General features: G+C 43.0%; 1 protein-coding gene across 22 annotated transcripts in view; it reads right to left on the bottom strand.

Annotated features, from left to right (window-relative positions):
- Positions 1 to 23,560, bottom strand: part of ablim1a (actin binding LIM protein 1a) — a 43,262-nt gene that overhangs the window by 4,761 nt on the left and 14,941 nt on the right. For 7 of the 22 annotated variants that reach the window (XR_005079268.1, XR_005079269.1, XM_037123745.1 and 4 more), the window contains 18 exons: positions 17,623 to 17,760; positions 13,955 to 14,138; positions 13,175 to 13,284; positions 10,807 to 10,933; positions 10,592 to 10,685; positions 8,543 to 8,630; positions 6,689 to 6,753; positions 6,252 to 6,296; positions 5,524 to 5,601; positions 5,237 to 5,395; positions 4,961 to 5,005; positions 4,661 to 4,696; positions 4,407 to 4,536; positions 3,713 to 3,832; positions 2,848 to 2,952; positions 2,463 to 2,510; positions 907 to 1,047; positions 81 to 166 (listed from right to left, as the gene is read on the bottom strand). Coding sequence is in view for 20 of the 22 variants with exons in the window: in XM_037123745.1 (XP_036979640.1) it covers positions 81 to 166; positions 907 to 1,047; positions 2,463 to 2,510; positions 2,848 to 2,952; positions 3,713 to 3,832; positions 4,407 to 4,536; positions 4,661 to 4,696; positions 4,961 to 5,005; positions 5,237 to 5,395; positions 5,524 to 5,601; positions 6,252 to 6,296; positions 6,689 to 6,753; positions 8,543 to 8,630; positions 10,592 to 10,685; positions 10,807 to 10,933; positions 13,175 to 13,284; positions 13,955 to 14,138; positions 17,623 to 17,760 (1,799 nt within the window). In the remaining 2 variants the exon portion in view is untranslated. Of the gene's footprint in view, positions 1 to 80; positions 167 to 906; positions 1,048 to 2,462; positions 2,511 to 2,847; positions 2,953 to 3,712; positions 3,833 to 4,406; positions 4,537 to 4,660; positions 4,697 to 4,960; positions 5,006 to 5,236; positions 5,396 to 5,523; positions 5,602 to 6,251; positions 6,297 to 6,688; positions 6,754 to 8,542; positions 8,631 to 10,591; positions 10,686 to 10,806; positions 10,934 to 13,174; positions 13,285 to 13,954; positions 14,139 to 17,622; positions 17,761 to 23,560 lie in introns of those variants that run through there. The other 15 variants (XM_037123747.1, XM_037123748.1, XM_037123749.1 and 12 more) reach the window with 15 other exon arrangements.

The following is a 23,560-nucleotide window of genomic DNA, read 5'->3' as shown; positions in this document are numbered from 1 at the left end:
ACTGCAAGTACAATAACCAGTGTGTGTTTATGTCGGTATCAGTAGCTGGTGAAATGACGATTCATGGTTATCTAACATACCTTGCTGAGATGTTCCTCCTGGAGCTGCTTTCTTTTCAAGGCCTCTTCCTCCTCCTCTTCTCTGGATCGTCTCCTCCCTTCTGACCCTACGGGCGTCATACACAGGCCCAATAAATTACATAAAAGACAAATATACGCAGCCATAACAACAGACACACACATCCCTCCGGAGGAAACCATGCTTCACGTGTACTTGTATATTACAACCACATGAAATGTCTCATCCACAGCTGAGTTTTTGAGAAAGACAGAAAGACATGGCTGCTTCATTTGGCTGTAGAGCAGTGAGGAACACACACACAGTAAATGAGGAAGAACACAAATGTGAGACAGAGTTGACGAGACAGACAAACAGAGGGACATTATTTGAGTATTTGGCTACACATGATGGATGTTTACATGTCATCATGTCAAGAATTTCCTGGATGTTTAATACACAGAACGGCATGATGTAAGACAGACAAGACAAAAGTCGGTTTGAAGTCAGTCTCAGTTATCTCTGTCCGAGTCATTTGTGGCACGATTGTGTACAGCTGGTGCACCCATCATGTGCAGTAAAGTGAACGTAAAATGGCGAAACTGATGCTACCTCAAGCAGAAAAATAATATGGCAGCAACAGAAACCAAAGTAATGCTTCTGCTTTGTGCAAGCAAAACTCAAAGGCAAATACTGTGACGCCTGAATAACAGCGTGAGCTCGGAGTGAAGCAGGGATGCAGTTAAGCTTTTGGGAGAAATAAGAACGGTTAGGTTGTGTGGTAGTGAGGTGTCTACTGTACCGCTAGGAGGTAGCGGTGCAAGCATGCCCGTCGGGAGCCTACTGTACCTAATACAGCGAGAGAGTAGGGCCAACGGTCGCCCTCACTCCGTGAGCTGTCATCCGGAGAGGGAGCATGGGCAGCGGGGAAGGTGGCGGATCTGATGATGTCATCAGCAGACTTGCTTTGGCGTGCTATGGCAGCTGTATCTAGGTTGGTAACCATGGGAACTGATCTATCAGTGTCTGGGTCACAGTCTCAACCACAGGTAAACATCTTAGCAGCATCTGATCGTTCGGCTCAAGGATCATTTCATCCTGGGTCATCCAGGTTTAAAATAAATTTAAACCTTTTTTTTTCATCTTTTTTCGTAACAAGTCACTGAATGCTGGACAGAGCCTCGTGTCTTATCTCATGAAATAAGTGGTGAAGAACTGCCAATGGGTGAGAGTCAGTGTGGTTGTAAGAATGTTTCAAGGACGATTTAAGTGACTGCTCACACCACTGGCACATGTTTTCAGCAAGACTATGCAACTTAAAAAGAAAAAAGAATCATTTGATTTACAAACGAAAATTTGAACTGATAAAAAACACCTCATTCAATTAAAGTTGCTCATTTGTTTTGCTGTTACATTCTTACTTGGTCTAGCTCCCTCTATAGCGGCTGATGTTGCTTATGGTAGCAAACCTCAGATAAATATTAGTGTTAGTGACATTACTGAGTCACTTCACTGACTTTATCAGTCCTCTCTACTTGTGCTACTGTTACATTAAATCCTACTCACAGATAAACATGTCAGTGGTTATTTCTCACAAGTAAAATAAGGAGTCTAACTGGCTAGAAGACATGTGGTGTAGTCAGGCTGCCTTTAAAGTGTCATTACCCCATAATTCTGACTTGGCTTAAGTTGCATAGTCTCACTTTCAAGAAAAGGCTGACTGTACCATTACTGCTGTGACTTGTTAAGACGGACAGTGTAGTGTACAACAGGCTACAGGACAGTCAGAAGAGGATTGGAGACAGACTTCAAACAGTGCTCGTACACTGACACTGGGGGTGACTACATGGTTAGATGAATACACAGTTTCAGTTGATTAACAAAAGCATTTTTCAGTCAGTGAGCCAACTCAATAATAGAATAGTAGAACAGTGGTTCCCAGCCTAAGGGGGTCTGAGGTACCCCCTACAGCCAATACATGACACCACTTATCATATAAAAATGCATGTCGTAAAAATGTTTTTTCATGTAATTGAACTATGAATATTTAGGTGGGTTCGGTCAACTATTGAACCCACCTTAAGCTAAGTATTTATTCTAGACTAGCTTTCACAAAGTCTTACAGAATTGAAACAAGCAGATTCCAGTGTTGCAGCTCATGCAACACACACACACACACACACACATATATATATATATATATATATATATATATATATATATATATATATATATATATATATATATATATATTCTACTTTTTCCGAATTTGTTGAGCTACTCCATAATCTTTCCAGGTAGCTAACAGCTGCTGGTTGGGAATCACTGACCGAGAGTATCACTCTTTTGCATTTTGCACTTCGCTTCTTATAGTAAAACAGACTATACGATAAGAGAAAAGGTACCGTGTTGTTTGTAGATGGGTGGTTTTCTGTAGATGTTGCTCCCCTGATCTGAAAACATTCACATACGTACAAAAATGACGTTTAAAGATGTGCCATGTCTGAAGCATGAAATTTATTGTAGGCATTTTAACACCAAGCAATGATGCAGAGAAATTATGTTGAATTTCCTTTCTTCCTGTCATAAATCCGTTTAATAATAAAGGAAGACAGGAAAAAGCAAAAGCTGATCCCAAATGGAGTAAATGACAGAGACAGATAGACAGACTGAGGGACAGAAAGAAATATAGAGAAAAAGATTCACAGGTAGAAAGAAAGAAAGAAAGAAAGAAAGAAAGAAAGAAAGAAAGAAGGGACGAGCAGTGACAGGGTGCGCTCCAGCTCCTACCTGGGAGGTGGAAATGTTTAGGGGTCTGAGAGAGAGGCGGGGTGACCGGCCGGCTGTCGGGCCTGAGCGGTAGGGGGGAGCTCCGGCCACTTGGCGGGTCAGTGCCTCCAGTGAGAAGAACCGAGAACAGAACGTAAGCAGTGACACTAAAGGGGAACCACAGTCTGAACGGTGCAACACACAGGGGCCAACGGGACCAGCGGAAGTCATTTGGAGCAAATGGGAGACATTCTGGTCGGTGTTGATAGATGCAGTTAATGGAGATGCATGTGCAAAAACTAGTCGAGTTAAAAACAGAGAGATTAAATGCCTGAGAGATGTGTTATGAGCCATGAAGTCTGATGTCTGTTAGCTTGTTGTATAACATGAATTCACGGTTCAGTGAGAGTTCAGAGTTAAGAAGTTAATACCTCCCAGCATGCAACAAAAAACTTATATTCAAGTAACCTTTATTTCCTTTAATCTTCAGTCTTACAGTTAACCAGAATCTGGAGACTCATTTTGACATGGCAAAAAAAGTCATCTGTAATCCAACATTCGGAGAAGTGTCAGTTTGGATATTGGATTTGGATTACTAGTATCTCTTAAGTGCATGCAAAGCTGCAAAACACAAACACAAAGAGCCTGTCAGCTCCTTTTGGCAGAGGCAGTGTTTGACAAAGATTAACCAGCGCATGCTGGCTGCATGGGTGTGACCAAGACATGGGTTAGATCATTCAGGATGGCAGCCTATTCAGGATAGTCTAATGAGAAATGGCAAGGGAGCCAGAAGGGACAGGTGAGGATGGCGTCCCAGGTGAGGATGGAGATGATGTGTTGATTTTGGGGGGGGGGGGGGGGCAGTGAAGTGGATTGGGGCCCTTACCTTGGCTATGGGGAAGGAAGTGGTGTCTGAAAGGGGAGGTGGGACGTGAATCACTATTTCTGGAGCCCACACTGTTACTGCACAGGGAGGAGCAGAGCTTCTGCATGCCTGTCAGAGCCTCTGCAGGGTGGGAGGGTGTGAGACAGGGGACAAAAAACCCCCAGGACCAGGCAGCAGAGGTGGACGATTTGGGGAGGAGATATAAGGTGAGAAGGTGGGAACAAAAGAAAAGGAAGATATGCAGGAATCAAATTGAAAAGAGAAAATAAAAGACACCCAAAGTGAGAGGTATCCAAGATGAACAGTAAGAAACGAGGCAAGGTATCACACTTTAAAATTCAACTTTTTTTTAAAGGGAAATAAAAGCAAACTTGCACAATTGATTTTGAGATTGTTATTCTGCAAGAGGAGGGATTGTCCATCATGTCAAACCAAAGTGCTACAAGACAAAAAAATCAATAACATAACAACCCAAAGTCAATTTTGGTGAAGTTCTCCTTTTAAAGTGATAAATACATCAGCAGGAGGGAAGTGAGAACCCCGGGAGTGGAGGGTAAGTGAACTCATCCATAACAGACCTGTACATATCTCATCGATCCACCTAATATGAACCCTGAAATGTGTTTTATCACAGGAATGTAAAAATACACATGTGCTGACCCAGACGCACACAATAGTCTTTGTAAGTTCATACCTGGCCGGTGAAAATGCTGCGGAGACCTTGACAAGGTGGGGGTGTAACCATGGCGATTATAAACTGGTGATCCTATGGAGCCCTGACTGGTGGACCTTTGGAGGATGCGTTCTCTCCTGTCATACGAGCCCTGACACACACGCACACACACACACACACACACACAGATTATTATACAAAATTCTATATTGAATGAGAATATTATAGAAGTAATTGAATTAACTGTGAATATGGCAAAAAATTATAATGCTCACCTCTCCGGGCGGCGTTGGCGACATGTTTCTTGAGGACTAGGGAGAATCAAACAAGCCTGAATTATATTTTCGTTCTGATGTAATTCTTAAAAAAAAAAAAAAAAAAAAGCCTAGACGGCCAGAAATAAACATCAGAGTGTTAACAGGCTTTAAATAACCCGCCGCTCTACCAAGTCTGAGAACAAACTATCTGCTGATCTGCCACATTTTTGCAAGCAGTGCACCTCCGACGCACACGCTCTCTTTTCTTCGCCCGTTTGGGATCATTTATCATCATCAGGAGACGGTGACGTATCTCACCTTGTCATCGGGCAAGGGGGAACGCTCCCTCCTGGCAGTGTGGAGCTGTGAGGGACACAGAGGTTCAGTATGCAATAAAAGCCTTTTATCACCAACAGTGGAGACTCCTTTGTGTGCATAAATGCTTCTTTTTCTTGCTTTTTTTTTCATGTGGAAAATCCTACTGGAGGACAGCTCAGCAAAACAGAGGCTCATTTGAGGAATGTTTCTCTCTTGATATATGTGCATAAAGATGGCATACATGCAGGAAAAGACACATGCGGTCTGTGTGTTTACCTCGCCCACACTCTCTCGTCTCTCCTCTCTCTCTTCCAGGGAGGTGGTGTACAAAGGTTCATAGGTAATAAGATCGGGACGCTCAATGTCATAAATGGCTTTGACTTTTGGAATGGCAGCTAGGTCTCTGTAATCAAGGATCTCATTGTCTACTTTTGCCTAGGGAGACAAATAAAGACAAACATGCAAGCACACACAAGGGTAAATGGAGATTACTACTGTATGAAGAAAGGGAATCAAAGACTAGAGAGCAGAACAATCTGTTTGGACTCCATAACATTTCTTACATAGATCGTGTGACCCGGTGAGCCAGGTATGCTTGAACCAGGTCTGGAACAAATACTCTCGGATGATGACCGCGTAGGCTGTGGGAAGAAAAAAAAACACACACAAAAGCGGCTGTTAGTCCCGACAACGTCTGTCAGGCAACCATGATCCTCCCAAGATCCACAGCCCCCTGCCATCTGCACAAGACCGTCGTTTTCACCCCAAACACTCTCTTTCACTTTTTCGACTGTATGAGCGATGAGCGGGAACCCTGCATTTACATTTCATTAATTACATGGAGTACTTTGAAACACTAACATGTCATCTCATGATTGTGTCATTCATTTGCAAATTTGCAAAGTGAATGAGAGCTGCACAGCTGTGATTTCATGTTCTTAAGGACCTCATGCCTGTTTATGGGAAATGAAGAGTCTGGATGGCAGCAGCAGGTCTGAATGTGGTGTAATTAAATGAGCTTTTTACCTAATGGGTAAATGGGGATTTTAGAGAAGACAAATTAGTCTGTGGTAGTCTGCTCCTCCAAATGTGTGCGCATCTTTGTCTCATGCACCTTCGGTATGAGCGTTAAGTGTAAGTGTTAAAAGACAAGACTGGATGGCTCCATATGACACACAAAGAGGGCACTGCAGGCTGTCTCCAGCAGGTGGCAGCATACAGTGCATCGTGTCCTATATATATGGTGGAACACAGGATGATGCCATCTCATAGCCAATAGCGAATACAGTACCTGCCTTTGTGTTTTTTGGAGGAATAAGAGGGACGGAGGCAATAGCTGTGGAGGAAGGGAGAGGGGGGTTCACAGGACATCACACAGGGGTTGTGCCTCTTCAGCCCGACTCACAGTTCACACACACATACATCAAGGCCAACAACATGTCAACATGTAAATATGAACGTGAACAAATATCTTAACACACACACATACGCCCACACACACACATGCGAAGGCACACACACAAGCAACACCGCCTCAGTAGGCAAATGATTTCAACCACAGAAGGTTAAGGTTTAACAGTTCAGCCAGGGAGCGGAAACAGACTATGCAGAATCGCTTGTTACATATTCCAAATTTCTATCTTTTCTAGTTAAACATTGTCATGAGACACGAACAGAGAGGTGCTTTCAGTCACTGACTATGGAGTCATTGACTCCTCAAATTCCTACCCGCTCCCTGTGTCTCTCCTCTGTTCTAGTGGTGTTCTTGCAGCCAGGATGCCAGACTGTTGATCCTGAGGTGGAAGACAGAGAGAGGAGACATTCAGAACAACATAAACAAGACAAGAAACCTGAAAACTTCGGAGAATGTAGAATGTAGAATAAATGTTACTTCACGTCCTGGATATATACACAGATATCACAAACCTGGTGAACAGCACATAGGAAACGTTAAGATAACACTTTGTATGAAGAACACATCCATAGAGCAGTATTCAAAATGTTTGTCCCCAAGGCACACTGGAGAGGAAGAAACATTTTCGAGGCACACCTGTATTCAAATCCGTGCAAATAACCTCTATAAGATGTGTTATCTAATCACTCTGTACAGTTTTATCTACTAATTACAAAAAGCTGCATTATGTAACTTTTTCACCTTAAAATAACAGCTTCAAAATCATTCTGGTGAAACGGTGTCTTATAACAGGGTGAATGGTGCCTCTGTCTCTATCACTTTTTCACTGAACTATGTAACTTCAGTGAGAGGGTCGGATCCCAGCGTTACATACATGTTTACATCAAGAGACAAGTTGTCATCACTGTAGTGACGTAATGAGTTTTGTTTGTAGTCAGCACTTATTAGGCTTTAATTATGGGATATCCACAGGCAGCAACACAGGTATTTAAACCAGATAGATGATAAAAATCTAACTGAGTTAAGCTGACAAAAATGGGAGAGACATAAAATATGTACGTCTTTATGTCTGCATATGTCTGTATGTATGTATATTTTATCCATAATATATACTAATACCAAAATCCCGTAGCACCATTTGGTAACCGCTGCTATTGCACATTATGGGAGCATTTATAGTGTGTTATAATGACTCATAATGTTTTATGAGTGCACTCACAGCCACACAATGTTTTTGAGCCACTATATAAACAATCATAAACATTATAGATGTGACTTATAGTACATTCTAAGTTTAAGTGTCTCATGGATGCATTTGATGAATTATGACCTAGAAGTTGACTGACATTTATGACTGCTAATACTCACCTATAAACCCCTTAACAATCAATTGTAGTAAGCACTCATAGTATGCTTCAATAGTCCATGCAGTATCACAAGATAACATTGTATTAGGTCAAGTGACATAAATATTGATGCATCTATAATGAACAATGTTTCATCTTAACATTTGATTGCTGGTGTTTTTTTTAACGCCTGTGATTTAAAAAATAACAATAAATTCACCTCCTAGCCTTGTCAGTGAAGTTTTAATGCATTTCCACACTGAAAATTTCAAGTTTTAAGTTGACGTTACTGACAAAAAGTCAAATTATCCCAAAATCACCAAGCAGACTATTAAATTGAAGTTGAACAGTTTTAGCAACTTAAAATGGTTATTCTACTTTACTTCTAATTGGTCGCCTTAATGCAAAGAGTAAAATCTGTCTTCTTAAATAATAAAACCATAGTATATTCAAAGTGAGAAAAGGACATTATACATTTGCACTACGCACATTTTATCATGTGTATGAGTGCAGTCATAAAGCATTAGGAAAGTATTGTACACAATGGATGCACTATAGATGTGGTCTTCATTGCAAGTATTACCAAAATTAAATTATTAAAAATGATTAAAAAAATTATACAAATCAAATTATACTAATAATAATAAATTAAGCCATTGAATTCCCATGCTGATGGCTTTCTAAAGGCATTACTGCCAAAGAGTTTCATACCCCTAAACCTTAGTTAACACATACTGCAACTCCTCAGTTTGAGTTCAAAAGAACCAAAAGTTAAGCAATAAAGTTTCCCGTGACAGTGACAACAGAGGCAGGTGTGCTCACCTTGCAGATACATCTCTTCTCCTTCTGTGAACATCTGATTGCACCTGCTGCATCTCGCACAGCTGGGGTGGTAGTGCTTATCCCCTGCCTGGAAAGCACAGAGCGCACAAAACAGACTTGACATCACAGGAAAAACGAAGATCAATGAAGCCCGCAGTAAGGTGAGCGAAGCGGAGCCGCAACTTCCAGGAAATAAACCCAGCGCCCTGCCTTCTCTCAGCTACATTTCCTTCCCCACACACCCAAACCCTGTTAGTGCAGGTTTCATCAGATCCTGTGTGTAACTGCTCTCCCTCCCTCCAGGAAGGACTGTTGATGAAACGGTGACACCAGGAAGCTGTTGCTATGTACAAGTTCCTGGAACTGGTCTGAAATCACTCTGTGTGCTCCAGCCATATTCTCTTTCAATAAGAAAAAATGGTGAAAAAATGTGTTTTGCTCACATTGAATACGACCACCGTGACATCCGCCTGTTTGACACAGTCAACCTGCCATCGTATATCTGAGTGTTCCTCTTTGTGATAACCCACACAATGCAATCCAATAAAATGATCTGACGTCTGGAGCACCTGAATTTCCATCTACACTGATGTGGCACTTTGTGTGCAGAGTGCGGCACTATAAAGTCTGTGCGACTTTGACCGGGGGTGATAAATACCCAAATGAAATTCCGCTGTGTAGCAGCCCTCAGTACCATTTCAGCTGGCAAGTGGCCACTCAGAGATATGGAGCCACTGACTAATATTTGCATTTTACATTTTACTGTATCCAAAAAGTCTACAGAACAGACTAAAGCAGACACTTTACAGCACCTCCTACCCAATTCTCTCCTCACCTACACTGTAAAATCTCTCTCAGGGATAATAAAGGCACTTATGCTATATGTGTGGCACGCCATTAAACACTCTCCTTATTCCTCTCTTCCTTTAAAAGCTGCATTAATTACATCTGCATTAATAAGCCACTTGCATCTCACTCCCAGGGGAGCAGACAATATGCAAACCCACCAATGGCCACACGGTATTTGACCTGGGTCTTGGGTCAGCGATTAGACTATCAGACTGGCTGCTATGGCTTTGGCCCCACTGATCCATTGGCAGCAGCTCAGGGGGTGAGATGCCGAGGCCTTTTCCTATTGTCATAAAGGCCTGCCTTAGCGCTGGATTACTGTAAGCCCGGCTGGCTGGCGAGCAGTGACATTTTCATACCATCAAATGACACATAACTCAATGTCTGATTGGATCACTGTCTGCAGAACAGACAGGCCAGCGGTCGATCAAGAGACCATTGAACAGACAGAGCATCAAGAACCGAGGTGTTGGCAATGTTTTACACAAACTCAGCTCCGTCTGCGTTAATACCCTTTAACGAGGGTTTCGTAACAGCTCCATGACATACAGCATTAATGAATAATGATCAGCCCCTAAATGTCGAGGCACATTAGGTGTTTTATGTAATACTTATATAATTTGCGGCAAGGGGAGCTTGTGCGAGTGTGCAGCAAGCACGTGTGTTCAGGCAGAGACAGAAAGACCTGAAAATCTGCCAAGAATGAATCTTTTAGTTGACTACAGTCATGTCAAGCGTCTATTTGGCTCAGTGACGAAGAGATTACACAGCAGATTATCAAACTACATTTCAAATTCCACCCCGATGCGACATCTCCTAGCTGTGTGGGAAGCAGAGTTTAGATGTTCGAACCAACTCTGAAAGTCATTTCTATGTCCAGTATGCAAATCTACATAATGCAAGCTTTAATTACAAACTTCAGATATGCTTCCCGGCCGTATCTGCTGTAATTATAGTCCTTCGATAAACCTTACGGGCTCAAAGTCTCGTGAAACTATGTGTTCCCTTAGAATACTTTCAAACTCACCTCAGGCAGGATTCATATGCAATCCAGGTGCAGTATTAATCACCTGTTTACGGAAGCGTATCATAAACTCCACATCAGATAGCTGGCTGCGCAGACAGACACCTGCCTGTACTAAAGATGCCAATCAGAGAGATGTAAAGAAAGGGATGTGTGTGTGCGTGTGTGTGTCTTACCTCTAGTACCTTCCCTGTGATGAACTGATGACACGCCTCGCACTGAACTCCGAAATGGATCTGGTAGTCCTTCTCACAGTAGGGGGCGCCATCCCTGAGAGGAGATGGACGAATATCGGAAAGCCAAGTGATGAAATATCATATTGCGTGTGAGCCCTGTGCAAGCCCGAATTTGCCCAACTAGCCTGTAATTACAGCGGTTATGAGCTGCTTACTTGCTGATGTATTCCCCGGTCAGCACTTTGCTGCAGGCCTTACACTTAAAGCAGCCCAGATGCCACTGCCTGTCCAACGCTAGGAGAGCCTGTCCGTTCTTTATGTCCCGACCACATCCCGCACAATCTGCAAAAAGCAAAGTGGTGCATAAAGTTTGGCAAGAGCAAGTAAAATACCTGCAGCTCAAACTGATGCTTTCTTTAAGGTTTGGTTTATGCAAAACCATAGCCTTCAAAGGGGGGGGGGGGGCGGATTATTGCATGCAGAGTGAGACATCTTGTCAGTAATGACCCAAGACACTAGATGGTGACAGAGGGTAACCAACAACGTTCTGACAGCTGCCGCTTTCCATCAACCGCATCCCTCTTGCCATTGCCTCTGAAAGCCCCGTCCATATCCAAGTAGGATCCTGAGGCGCTAAAAGTGTGAGAGGTTGGATTCTAAAAGAACAATCATCTTGTCATCTCGTCTTTAATGAATGGAGGATGAAAGCAACACAGAGCCCACTGCAACCACGGGGGACGATAACTACGCAAGGCATAACGAGGTTGCGATGATGACGTGAAGAGAATCAGCATGCCTTATTTATAGGTGACCTTGTCTAAAAGCTCTTCAAACGCCAACAGAAAGACCAGTGGGGTTGAGGGAGAAAGAGAGAGAGAGAGAGAGAGAGAGAGAAGAGAGGAAGGACGGGGAGAGAGGGAGGATGAGAGGAGATGGGAGAGGAGGGGTTTTGAGGGCTGCACATCCGCTGTTCCCGAGCGAAGGAAATGCATGGCCATGCATTATTTAGCAAGGCCTGTCTTGGTGTTATTCATAAAGGAACATGGCCGGTCGAACACTGCTGCATTTACAGAGAAGATGAGAGAGAGCTGGAGGAACTCCCTGAATGATACTTCTACATCATTCAGTCTTCAAGCATAACTGAGTTGCAGGGAGCTCCTTGCAGAGTATCCTCTGCTGCTCTTCAGTGTGATTTGGAACCGTTGAGTAGCACTACCTAGAAATCCCCTTAACGTTTTCCTCTTTTATGTGCCCTTAAAGGACTAGTTGACATTTTCAGAAATATGGTAAATTGCTCTGTCTTTCTCAGAGTTAGAGGAGAGAAATGACACCACATGATTTAACATCGGTCGGTTCAGCATGAAGCTACAGCCAGAAGTCTATTGGCGTAGGAAACGGGAGGAAGTCTGGTTTTGTTTAAGGTTATCAAATTCTGCTTACCAGCACCCAGTACACCTCAAGCGTACATACTATATCATGTAGATACGCTAAATGAGCTAATCCCATCTGGCTTGAGCTTAATATGTACAATGAAGATGCGACAGTGGTATCGATCTTCTCAGCTAAGTCAGAAAGAAAGAACCTCATATTTCCCAAAATGACATCATGCGTTGTACCGCTGTGTTCCTCCCCGATTGATCACAAACTGAAAATACAATGAATAGTAAAAAAAATCTGAGGGGGCAACTTCTTACTTTACTACTTTTTATGGTGTTTGTCAGTGGTGATCTTATACATAACTAATTTTTTTCCCCATTTATATGGTACAGCACAGTCCTGACAGTCCCCACTCTTTATTCTTAACCACAATTTTCCTTTTTTGTTCAGTTATTGTTTCCTGGCTGTATGAATTGTTCTGTCTAAGTGCAATTTCAAACTGGAGTCAAACACATGACGTGTGTACTTGTACATCTGTGGACAATAAAGCTGATTCTGATTCTGAAATATCCTAGATGTATCATGCTTCATTACACACAAATTTCCCCACAATTCAGCCTGACATTCTGGTTTGAAAAAGCATCTACTCTTATTTTGAACAATGTCTGGCTGTAATGTATGGTAACTTAGTAAGTCCTGAAAGTATATTAATTAGGGTGCCAGATATAATTATATAAATTATAATTCTAATGATAAATTATATCAAATGTATTACAGATACCTCAGGGTTTTTGGTCTACAGTTACTCTACAGTAACAGCATGACTTTTTAAGCAAAACCTCCAATCGGTTGTTGCTTGTGGAGGGGTTAATGTTAACAGTTCCACATTTATGAATGTCTTAAATTGTTTTGAACATTTTGTATGGCATTCAATTAAATTTATGCTAATAATGTGTGGGCAAGGTGACTGAAAAATATTTTTCACGGGACAAACATCGTGGCTCCAATGACAGCAGCTACACTACATGTCATGCATGAATCATACCTGAGAGCTGAGAGCCAAGTTTTTTTGGTTTTTTTTTCAAACTATTCCACTGTCACTCTTAATCCTAATGTAATTCATATATAATATTGTGCGGATGCCAAAATAGCATCATGTGATAGGCCTTCCTGTTTGCACGTGTTTGATCGACAATAGCTACTTACTGCTGGAGCCTAGGATGTCCTTTGGTCCGGGAGACATGGGCTCGACACAGTACTGACACAGACAGTCCTTCCCGTTAAAAGTCACCCTGTCCCCGGCAGGGAACGGTCGTCTGGAAGGGGGGGTGACATCAACAGATCGGTCAGAAAGACATGAGCTGTGGCCCCGTGGTAAGTGCAAGAGTTTATTAGCTGTGGCTTCCAGGCTGTCTGATGGGGCCGAAGATGACAGGACCTGATGATGTGGATGTGTGTCAACACTGTGGCCCTGAGGAGGCCGTTTAGTCAGATGACGCTGATGTGACACACAGCATGGTACTGTACGCTGTCAACTGGAATATCTGCCATCTTGGTGACTTTGTTTGTCCATCATGATTAGTAATAGTATTATTCAAGTGATTCTGAGCCGAACTGAATTATCACTGCATTGACAGGCGGCACAGAAACAAAGGCAGGACAGTAAGATCTGTGTGTCTCCACAGATAACATTTGTGGAGATTTTGATCAGAATCTGTAGTTATAATGAAAACCAATGAGAGGAGTGTTTGCTGTTTTAAGCATAAATTCAATCAGGAAGACTGAGATACTTTCATGTCCTGTTGACTATTGAATTATCATAGACCTCTGGTACTTTCCAGACCTCTTTAAAAGCCTATGTCCCTGTTTTCTCTCTTTCAAGATGAGGAACTGTATTTTGCAATGTAACTGTAGTATTTCCACATTTTTTTTGTACAGTTTATCCGTGGTTTATTAGCTGATGTGAGAAGAATCTGCGTGTCTTACTTGCAAATAGTGCAGACGAAGCAGGCTGGGTGGTATGTCTTGCCCAGAGCAGTGACCACTTCCCCCTCCACAAAGTCCCCGCAGCCATTGCAGCGGGTGCCGTGCATGCGTTGGTAGTCCAGCGTGCACAGATACTCTCCATTCTTCATGAAGAAGCCCCCCTGGGCGAGGTCACAGCCGCAAACTATAGTGGATACACACACACACACACACACACACACACACACATTGGCACTCGGAAAGTCAGGTCATTTAGTGCTCTGCCCGTATGACACATAAAGCATCCAGCCATCACGCTGCCCAGCTCCTCCACGCATCAATGGCTTTGTTAAGACTTGCTAGTCTGTGTAATCCTGACAGGCTCACTGACTGCATGAAATGGATGCTGACTACAAAATCAGTGAAAAATACTTTTCAAGAGCCCGGAGTGGTACAGTGCGAAGCATAATGTAAAAATCCTTTCATCAGCGGTGTTCACAGCCACGAGAAGAAAGCCCTGAACCTTCTCTCTTTGGAAGAACGTGGAGGGCTCACGTGGATTAATCAGCGCTGCAAGGTCTTTTCATTGTCAGCGTGGAGGTAGACTTCAACGCAACAACAATTCTGCAATTGTCTAGCTCAGGAAATGACCTTGATGTGTTTCTGAAGATAACTGGCTCTGAATACTTCACTCTACAGCATCAGCCTCCAACAAGCTTCCTTCCATTCAAGTATAACCTCGTCATCTCCACAGACATGAAAGACTGGCAAAGGAAGACGTACTAAGCGGAATGCTACAATGGCTTTCATCTCTGCGATATCAAACATTCGGGGTGAATTAGGGTTTGTGGCATTTCAGTTTTTGGCTGGCCCATCATGAAGGCCACCATGCTGGTAGCCAAAAGTCTCATCATGCTCCCCCTGATAGCGTCAAGCCATATCAATCAAAAACAAAAAAATCAACTGACCAAACATAAAGTCATAAAGTCATCGTTTTCTCTAGAAACATCTGATGGACCGATTTTGAACCTTATGACAGACCAACTCTCAATTTGGGCAGTCCTGTTCGAGGCACCACGAGTAACAAATGGCTTTCTAAACCATGGTGGAGATGCGACACTGTTCTCTGTGATGCCAGGAACCTAAAAATGTTCACATGCTCCACTGAGAGGTGTGTCTTTTCCTTCTTTTAATAAGTTCAACGATCAGATCCGTCAGCAGATTGCTCTCTGTGCAGCACTCTAAGATTGTTAATTTCCTAACAATATGAACTCTCATCATTGTTTGTAATCCGGCATGCACACTTCAGCAGAGTTTTCTCCTTTCTTCGGTTGTTGCAGTAATGGGTAAACAGAGATTACATGGAATGTTGAGCTGAAATCAACAAACAACATTCTGATGAATGAGGTATGAAGTAATGAAGTTGAAGTATTTCTCTAAAAGCCCAAAAACCACAATGTCGTGGCAGCACTGCAAGAAAAGTCAGGGGGTCATTAAAGATCAGTAATCACCATCTAGGGAACATGAATATCTGTATAGGATCCCACAGTAATCCATCTAGATCCATCTAATCCAATGTCTGAAGTGTCTGGTGTAGGTTGTGGAAACTCTGCACATGGTTAGACTATGATTTAGATCTCAGGCATGACCGTATGTAGAGTATTTCAGCCAGATAACGATCACACGAGCCATACAGCCCACCACTCCAGAGTGAGCCTGGGAATCCAATAGCCTTTTGGAAAATGCCACAGCTAAAGGGGGAAAATATTTTGATGTTTGAGATGACTGCACCTAATCATTCTTATGCAATGAGCCACGCTAAATCCAGGGGATGAATGGGAGCGAGTGAGGGAGAGAATCAGATTTAATTGCATTAGGGCTCAGGGGTGATGAGATTAGCTTGTAAGCTAACTGGGTCAAGAGAGAAAACCCAGCAGTGGAGGTCTGGTGGCCTTTGGCTCTGATTCCCACCCACCTCCGATCTGCAACAGATGCATGCCATTACATAAAACGCCTTCCTGGAGACTTAGGGTCAATTTATGAAATTGAAATGAAAGTGAATTCAGGGACACTGAAAGTTTTTTTGCTTTTGTGCATTTGATGTAATGAGATAAGCGCATGCAAACCGTGGCTGTTTGGGGTTTGTCTGCCAAAACAGTAGTATCTGTTAATAATCTTTGAGTGTCAATAAACTCAGCCCAGCCTGGCATGACTGTTTTTATTTTTTATCTTATTATTAGTCCTCCTACGGGTTGGAGACTGGCAACAGCACACATAAATTTAGAGCAAGGACTGGGACAGTGTGTCTTTTGGCTATCCGTGCTATCCTAATGTTGTCTCTGACAACCGCTAACTCATGCACACACACACACACACACACACAACCAAACACTTTTAGTACTACTGAAGGCATGTGTATCCACTTGTAAAGGACAGAATTAGGTTCTAATCTCAGTGTTTGCTTGTGTTATTCTGGGCCTTTGGCAAACTAAGCTAACTCTGTAATAGCGTTTCAGTCACAGATTAACTACAAGGGCTTCAATGACCCAAGGGTCAACCTGAAAGGGTGAGACAACTCAATCATTCGTAGCCGTCTATATCACAATCATGCCAGAATCCATGAGCATTAAGGCTAAATGCAGGAGGATTTGCACCGTCACTTATCATTGCAGCCTGGATGGAACTTTCATTGAAGTTTATAGGTCTGATGAGTCATGCCACCATATATCCCCCTTGTTAGTGTAGGATTGAAAGGACGCTGTGGCCTTTAGGGACTTGTTCCGCTCCTTTCCAACTTGATTGCGTGATTGGGATATTTTGGGGACAATCAGAAAAAGAACAGATCGATGTACCTAAAGCACCATCAGGGCATATGGGTCCTCTATTACCTGTGAGCGTTCAGCATAGTTTACAAAACCTCGTTAATCAGCACAGGCAACATTAAGCAGCATGCACTGAATGAAAGAAAGCAAATGTCTTACTATTGTGACAGCATCAAATTAGCTCGGAATCTTAAAACTTCACACCTTGGCTGCCGGTTTTCACACAACCCCCACATTCTTCTTCTCCTATTCTGAAAACAAAATCCTCGTCTGAGCCGTCTGAGAGCTCATTTTTGAATTGTAAATAAATCACTTATTTACCAAAGACTGGTCTATTTGATGATAATTTTAGTGTTGTCTAGCACGAAGTACATCTGAGCCAAAATGCAAGCAGTAAATACCAGTGAAACCCATTCATCACCTGATATATCATGTGTTTTTGTTTTTTTCTCCTTCAGTGTTTTTATATGCTAGTGTTCACAAAAAGGTGTTACAAGTTAAAAAGGCAAAAGTCTGCACCAACAGAAGCTTATCTCTCCCACAGAAGACGTTGCTCCTGAAACACCTCGTCAGTAGTCCCACTTTTAATCATGTGACTTTTGTACATCACTCCATGTCACCATGGAATACATTTGCATAATTCATGCCAAACAGCTACTTTGGCATGTGAGAGTTGATGTATTGAGTTCTTATTGAGTATTTGGGAGAAAGGACCTTGAAGAGCTACAACAGAGCATTTCAGACATAGTATGAGGAAACTGGTATGTCTTTTGAGCATTAATTCTATTCTAGTAATAATCCAAAATTCATGAACCTGAACCTGAAAATGAACACCACTGTCTGCACTGAAATTCACGATAGGTTTACCTTTACAGGTGAAGCACTTGAGGTGGAAGTGCTTGTTCTGCACCCGCAGCACCTCGCCCTTACATGGCTCCCCGCACTTGTAGCACTGAATCAGGGGCTTGTCTGTGGAGTGGTGGTGTGTGTCCTGTGCATGAGCCACTGCAAGAGAGAGGACATCAATGTTACAATTGAACTTTAGTGTTGATGAGTCATCACGGTCACTGTATGTGGCAGTTTTTAACACTGCTTTCAGAAGGTTTTTCTTTTTGTCAGCTGCGTTCATCCGAGGACGCGCTCCACACAAGGATCCGAATCTGCAGCATCACACAAACACCAGAGATAAAGACCAACTGCTGAGTGCCTGTCAGGGTAAAAACGGAACAACATTGAGCAGGACAGCGCAACTTGGGGTTCACGGCCCAGATAGTCTCTCTAGAGAGCGACAAGCTAAATATAGTCTGTCCTGATCAGTGAAGACTTGACAGTCAAAATGCTGAGAGGAGCAGGGCTTGGTAAATAGCAGGCTGAAAGGGTATTGATAAAGTCTGTTTCGCTATTAGGTTTCAACCTCAAAAAGGAAACATTGTGAGCAACTGCTGTCTATGTCTGGCTTATGCTCCCTGTAATCCTTTAGTGGTGCATGCTATTTATGTTAGGGCTGCATGATAAGGTAAAAAAAAAAAAAAGTCATACTTTCATTTTCATGAAAAAAACAGTTAAGATCATGATGTGACATTTGTTGTGGTCTGTACCAACATGTGGAGAACTGCATCACTATAGTACTTCATTACAATGCTGTCTTCTACAATTTTGACTTTGCACTTTGTGCCATGCAGCGATTTCATTAATATTTCAATTAAGGCAGCCCTAACATCTTTGGCTTCCTTTTGCCAGGCTTAAAAGTTTGTGGTGAACTCCTGAACCAACGAGAAAGTGATAAATATGCTTTTAAGCTACATATTTTTTGGCAAGCCAAGGGGAAACAATAAAACAGAGCAGCCTTAATGTTTGCTTAGATTGATCGTCTCACTCTGCGTGTGAAAAAAATAGCAGTTGTCGAAAATATTCCTGTAAGGACACACGCACACACACACACACACACACACACACACACACACAAACAAATGTTTCCCGCTGCACTGCCAGGTAGGTAGAAGAGAGCACCTGTGACAGGGGCTAAGTCAAAGCCACGCTAGCAGCTTTGTGAGGCTGTGCATAGGCACAGCTGTGCTTTGAGCTTAATCAGCATGCTAACATGCTAACTATGACACGGTTAGCATGTGGATGTTTAGCAGGTGTAATCAGGGTTGGGGGGATAACTTTAAAAAAGTATTCTGATGCAGTCATTAGTTACCTGCTGCAAATTGCAGTCAGTTATGTAATCCAAGTACCACAATATGAAAGTAATGTAACTAGAGCGCGTTTTGATGTGGAGTATCTGAGCCAAATTTCGGGGCAATCATCCATCCATTAGTTGTCAAGACAAAGCCACGAATGTCAACCTCGTGGTGATGCTGGAAAACAGTTGAAGGGGGACCGCCAAAGTCTCGAGGATCCATCGTGTGGGAGCCGCAAATGTTGGCACTAAGTCTTGTGCCAATCCATAAGCCAGATGTTGACATGTTTCACCGAACACGTGAAAAACTTGCCTTGATCGAGGCACTTGAGGAGAAGTCAGAGGATAAAAACATAGCTGTAAACATGATTTCATGGTCATCTGAGGTTTGAGATGTTTCAGTCCGAGCCAAAGTAGTGGTCAACAGACTGCTGTCCATAAAGCCACTATGGTGCCACAAACACGACTACAAACGGTATAGAAATATGCCACATTTGATGGCAAAATGTCCTGGATGCACTGGATCTTAATCTGGGTAAAGATTTAGACATCACTCTCCTAATGGGATGTATCGTGACAGCCATCATAATCATATAAGACAGAGACGCTATCATCAACTTGCTTCATCCCTATGAGCCGTATCCAGCATTATCTTTAAATCCATGACACGTCAGCCTGTGGCCCTCCCTCGGTAAAAAAGTTTTGGCGTCGCTGACACAGACGGACATTAATCCAGCACTTCTGTACGGGACGTAAATACTGCTGCAGTGCCGCACTGCACACAGCTTATCAGCTATTCTGAAACCGGCAGATTATTTCACATTCAGGAGCCTTAACTAGCAAGGCAGCCTCTTTCTTTCATCCCCTCATTTCTCTCTCTTTTTCAAACAAAGATATGCACACACACACACACACACAAAAACATGCACACACACTAGGAATACACATGAGAGGATCTTTGCTCTTTCTGCTCTGCAATGAATCATTAGTCTGTGAGGCTAAAATAAGACACCACCAAAGGCACAGAAATAGCGTCATGTCCAATCGATGGTCGACCAAAGAGAGACATCACTCTGGATTATTGATGACCTGGTCTACCTTGCATCCCACTTTTACAGCTGGAGTGGCCGTCTGATATTGGAAGACAGTTTAACCGCAGTGGAATCAAATTACGGAGAGAGAGGACAATATTTTCTTAATGAGACGCTTCAGCAGTCTTTGATTCATCCTCTCAGGGCAGTCTGAAATGACCAGTGGTTATTCTTATGGGAGTCATTCACAGGACATCAGTCTATTCGTAATTAGGATCAAAAAGGGAACTGAGTCGAGCTGATAAAAAACAGTGAAGAAGGGATAATTGGAGGGAGGGTGGAAGGAATGCGGGTGCGAGGGGCTCAGGAGGGAGGAGGATCTGTCTGCCCGGTGTCTCTGATGTGCTTACAGTCAGCAGGACAATGAGTCATCTCTGGGTGAGCCAGACTACTGTGACAGAGGCTCTCCGCAGCTCTGTGTGTGACATCACACCTCCATAGAAAAACACAGGCCATCTGGGTAACTGCACTCTGCAAAATACTGCATATACAATCTAACAAGTCATTGTATTCAGCCTGGAAATAACTTTAAGGAAAAGCTGCAGTTTATTACAAGTTGTTTTGTTTAACAGTTTGTTGCCAGGTGACACAGCCACAACTAAGAATGGAAGGTCAAAGGTGAACCAGGCCCTTGGCCTATAACTTGTACTCGATGTTTTAGCTGGACAGTTTTGGGTGTTATTTCTGGTGGGTACAATATTATTATTAGTGATGAGAAAACATGGCCCAGATAAAACAGATCAGTGTCCCAAGTATATCAAAAACAAGGAGGGATTTGTGCCAAGTATAGTTTCACACTTTCCAATGAACAAAAAAGTGCAGGATCAGGAACATAAAATGAGATGATGTCACAACATTTGAAACCTGTATTAATTGTTTTTTTTTTGTTGTTGTTGTTGTTTTTTTTTTACCTCAGAATAACCAAGAAACAACTATTTAATTTAAGTTGTACAAGTGGATAAGTTTAAACAATTAGTCTACTTTACTTGGTTAATTTGAAGTAACTGGTTTCCTAAATTGTTTTTGAGTAAATTCACTTTGTCAGACTTTACAGTGCAGCGTACATGATTTGCTTTTGGTTTTCTTTCACTACTTGGCCTCGCTCACCAAAGGGTGCCTTCTAATCCTCCTTCGCAACACTTTGCATATTTTGTACTGAGCAAGTGTAGGAATAGGAAAATGAGAAATGATTGTTTAACAAGCAGGCAGCCCCACAATTTGAAGAGATTTTACTGAATATCCAGCAGCCAGCTTAGCCTCAGTGATTGTAGACAGTTTTCCACAAGTTTTTCCAACCTCAGCCAAAAAACATTACATTTAAGTAACAACTTTGGAATCACATCCTACTACTCCTCTTTTGAAGATTCCACCTCCCATCAACTCAACTGCACCAGTCTCAACACTGAACACAGAGACACTGAACTGATATCAACTCTTCTTCAAACTCTTGATAAGACATGGCAGCTTAAAAGTATATATTTTCAAATTATACATGTTTTTGATGCCAACAATCTCTCTTTGAGTGTGCCCGTGTTGCCGTCTAACTATATTTAACATTTCATTGAGTGCTGTGCTGTCAGCAGGGACGGCACATCATGGAAAAGTCAACACTGCTCACGTCACAACGGGCTGACAAAAATCCAAGACAGATGTTTGACTCCCGTGCACCGACGCTCTAAAAAAAAAAAGTTTTGGATGGGAATCCATGTGCGCGGTGTGTTTTTCCAGCTTAACCCCGCCTCTTCCACTGTGAGGCACTGTGTGTTTGCCTCGCCAGTGGCTGCACAGAGGGAGTGAGGCTGTGGAGAAATCCAGCCGCAATGGGCGTTTACATGGTGTTTCATAAAGATTAAAGAAGCCAACATACAACGGGGTTGTTACATTTTGCTGAAAGGATTAGATTAAACCGTTCATAAGATTTGTTTGGCCATTAAATCCATTAGTGAGACCTCTTTCAAATGTTTAGCACGGCGCCACACTTGACTTGACTTTGTGTCTACAAAAAGCAAGACTTGAAGCAATTTTGCTTCAATAACGTGGATTTGAAATGAATCCATTAGTGAGTCTTTAGGGGTTCTTGTGGCGGCAGCAGAATGATGCTTGATTTGCTAGAATGTATATTACATAATGCTATAAATAAGTCAGCACGCAGGACATGAAGCGACCTCAGCACAGAGCAACTTACTGTGAAATATACAGTAGTACAATTTTTCCGACTGCTGCTCACATTCCTCATCCTGGGCTGGATGTGTTGGCTGTGCTGACAGAGTGATCTGTCCTGCCTCATCACCAGGGGATAAAGTGACTGATATGAGCCTAAACACACAATGAACACACACACAGACACACACACATACACAACCACGGGGCTGAGGGAACAATAACCAGCAGAGCATCCCAAAGCCAGGCACATAGGAAGGGGGCTGCTCTCTCCACCCCTACGTCCCATCCCAACCCCCCACCCATTTAAGCAGAGCCTGGCTGCGTTGGCAATAATAAAGGCTGCAGATGATACTCTGGAGGGAAGTGAAGAAGGCCATCTCGAATCCCCTGAGGACAGATTTTACCGTAACACGTGGCCCAGCCTTGCTGGTAAATAACAATAGAGTGGGGATATTGACAGAGGGTGCGGGATTTGCTGAGGTTCAGACTTTGTTGCCTTCATTTCCCACCATGAGCCCCAAGGAAAAGCACAGCCAAAGTTGGAGGTTGGAGCTGCACGGGGAAGAGGGGAATTCAATTAAACAATAGATAAGAGATGAAAAGAACCAATAAAATATTCAGACGCTTACCGCCTTTGTTACTGTAAGAGTCACAGACAGAAGAGTTTCCAGTTTCCAAGAACAGATTTTCTGCTCCAACATCCAACCAATCCAACCAGTTTGGGATTGGTTGGGATTTCCAACCATAATGAATATCAAACTGGACCAGATATGCTCACCATGAAATCCCAAAGCGTGATCGCACGTGTGTGTGTGTGTGTGTGTGTGTGTGTGTGTGTGTGTGTGTGTGTGTGTGCATGTTTGGGGGAGGGTGTGTGGGGCTCTTTATCACCCAGACATAACAAGAAGCCCTTAACCCTCCCCTCCATGAATATGTATGGGTGTATTCACCACCTCCCCACCCCTCTGCCCCGCCACCAGCGTCCCAGACAAAGCACTTCAAAAGCGGGCACAAATTGCAGGGGGGAACCCTATCAGCCTCCAACAGGCCCCCCAACCTTGAAACACTAACCCCTCAGGGACCCGGGTTTGGAATAATGATCCGGCCTGAATGGCTGAACGCCACAGTGTGGAGCGTTTGTTGTCGGGTGGGTACATCATAATAACAGCACGCTGATAAACAGAAAGAGACTTCCAGTCCAGCCACTTATCTGACAGGAGACAATGGTGGCTTTATGAACTGCAGAAGCCATTGTGTTTGTAGGGCTGATGGAGGCCTTGGCTTTTTGCCTCGGAATGACGGCCCATTATGAACCCCACACTCCTCCTGCGTCGCGCTTCCTGTGATAATCAAACCGATTGATGTCAGA

Source organism: Acanthopagrus latus, chromosome 15, assembly GCF_904848185.1.
Source record: "Acanthopagrus latus isolate v.2019 chromosome 15, fAcaLat1.1, whole genome shotgun sequence".
NCBI classification, from domain to species: domain Eukaryota; kingdom Metazoa; phylum Chordata; class Actinopteri; order Spariformes; family Sparidae; genus Acanthopagrus; species Acanthopagrus latus.
This window is presented reverse-complemented; position numbering and strand designations above follow the sequence as displayed.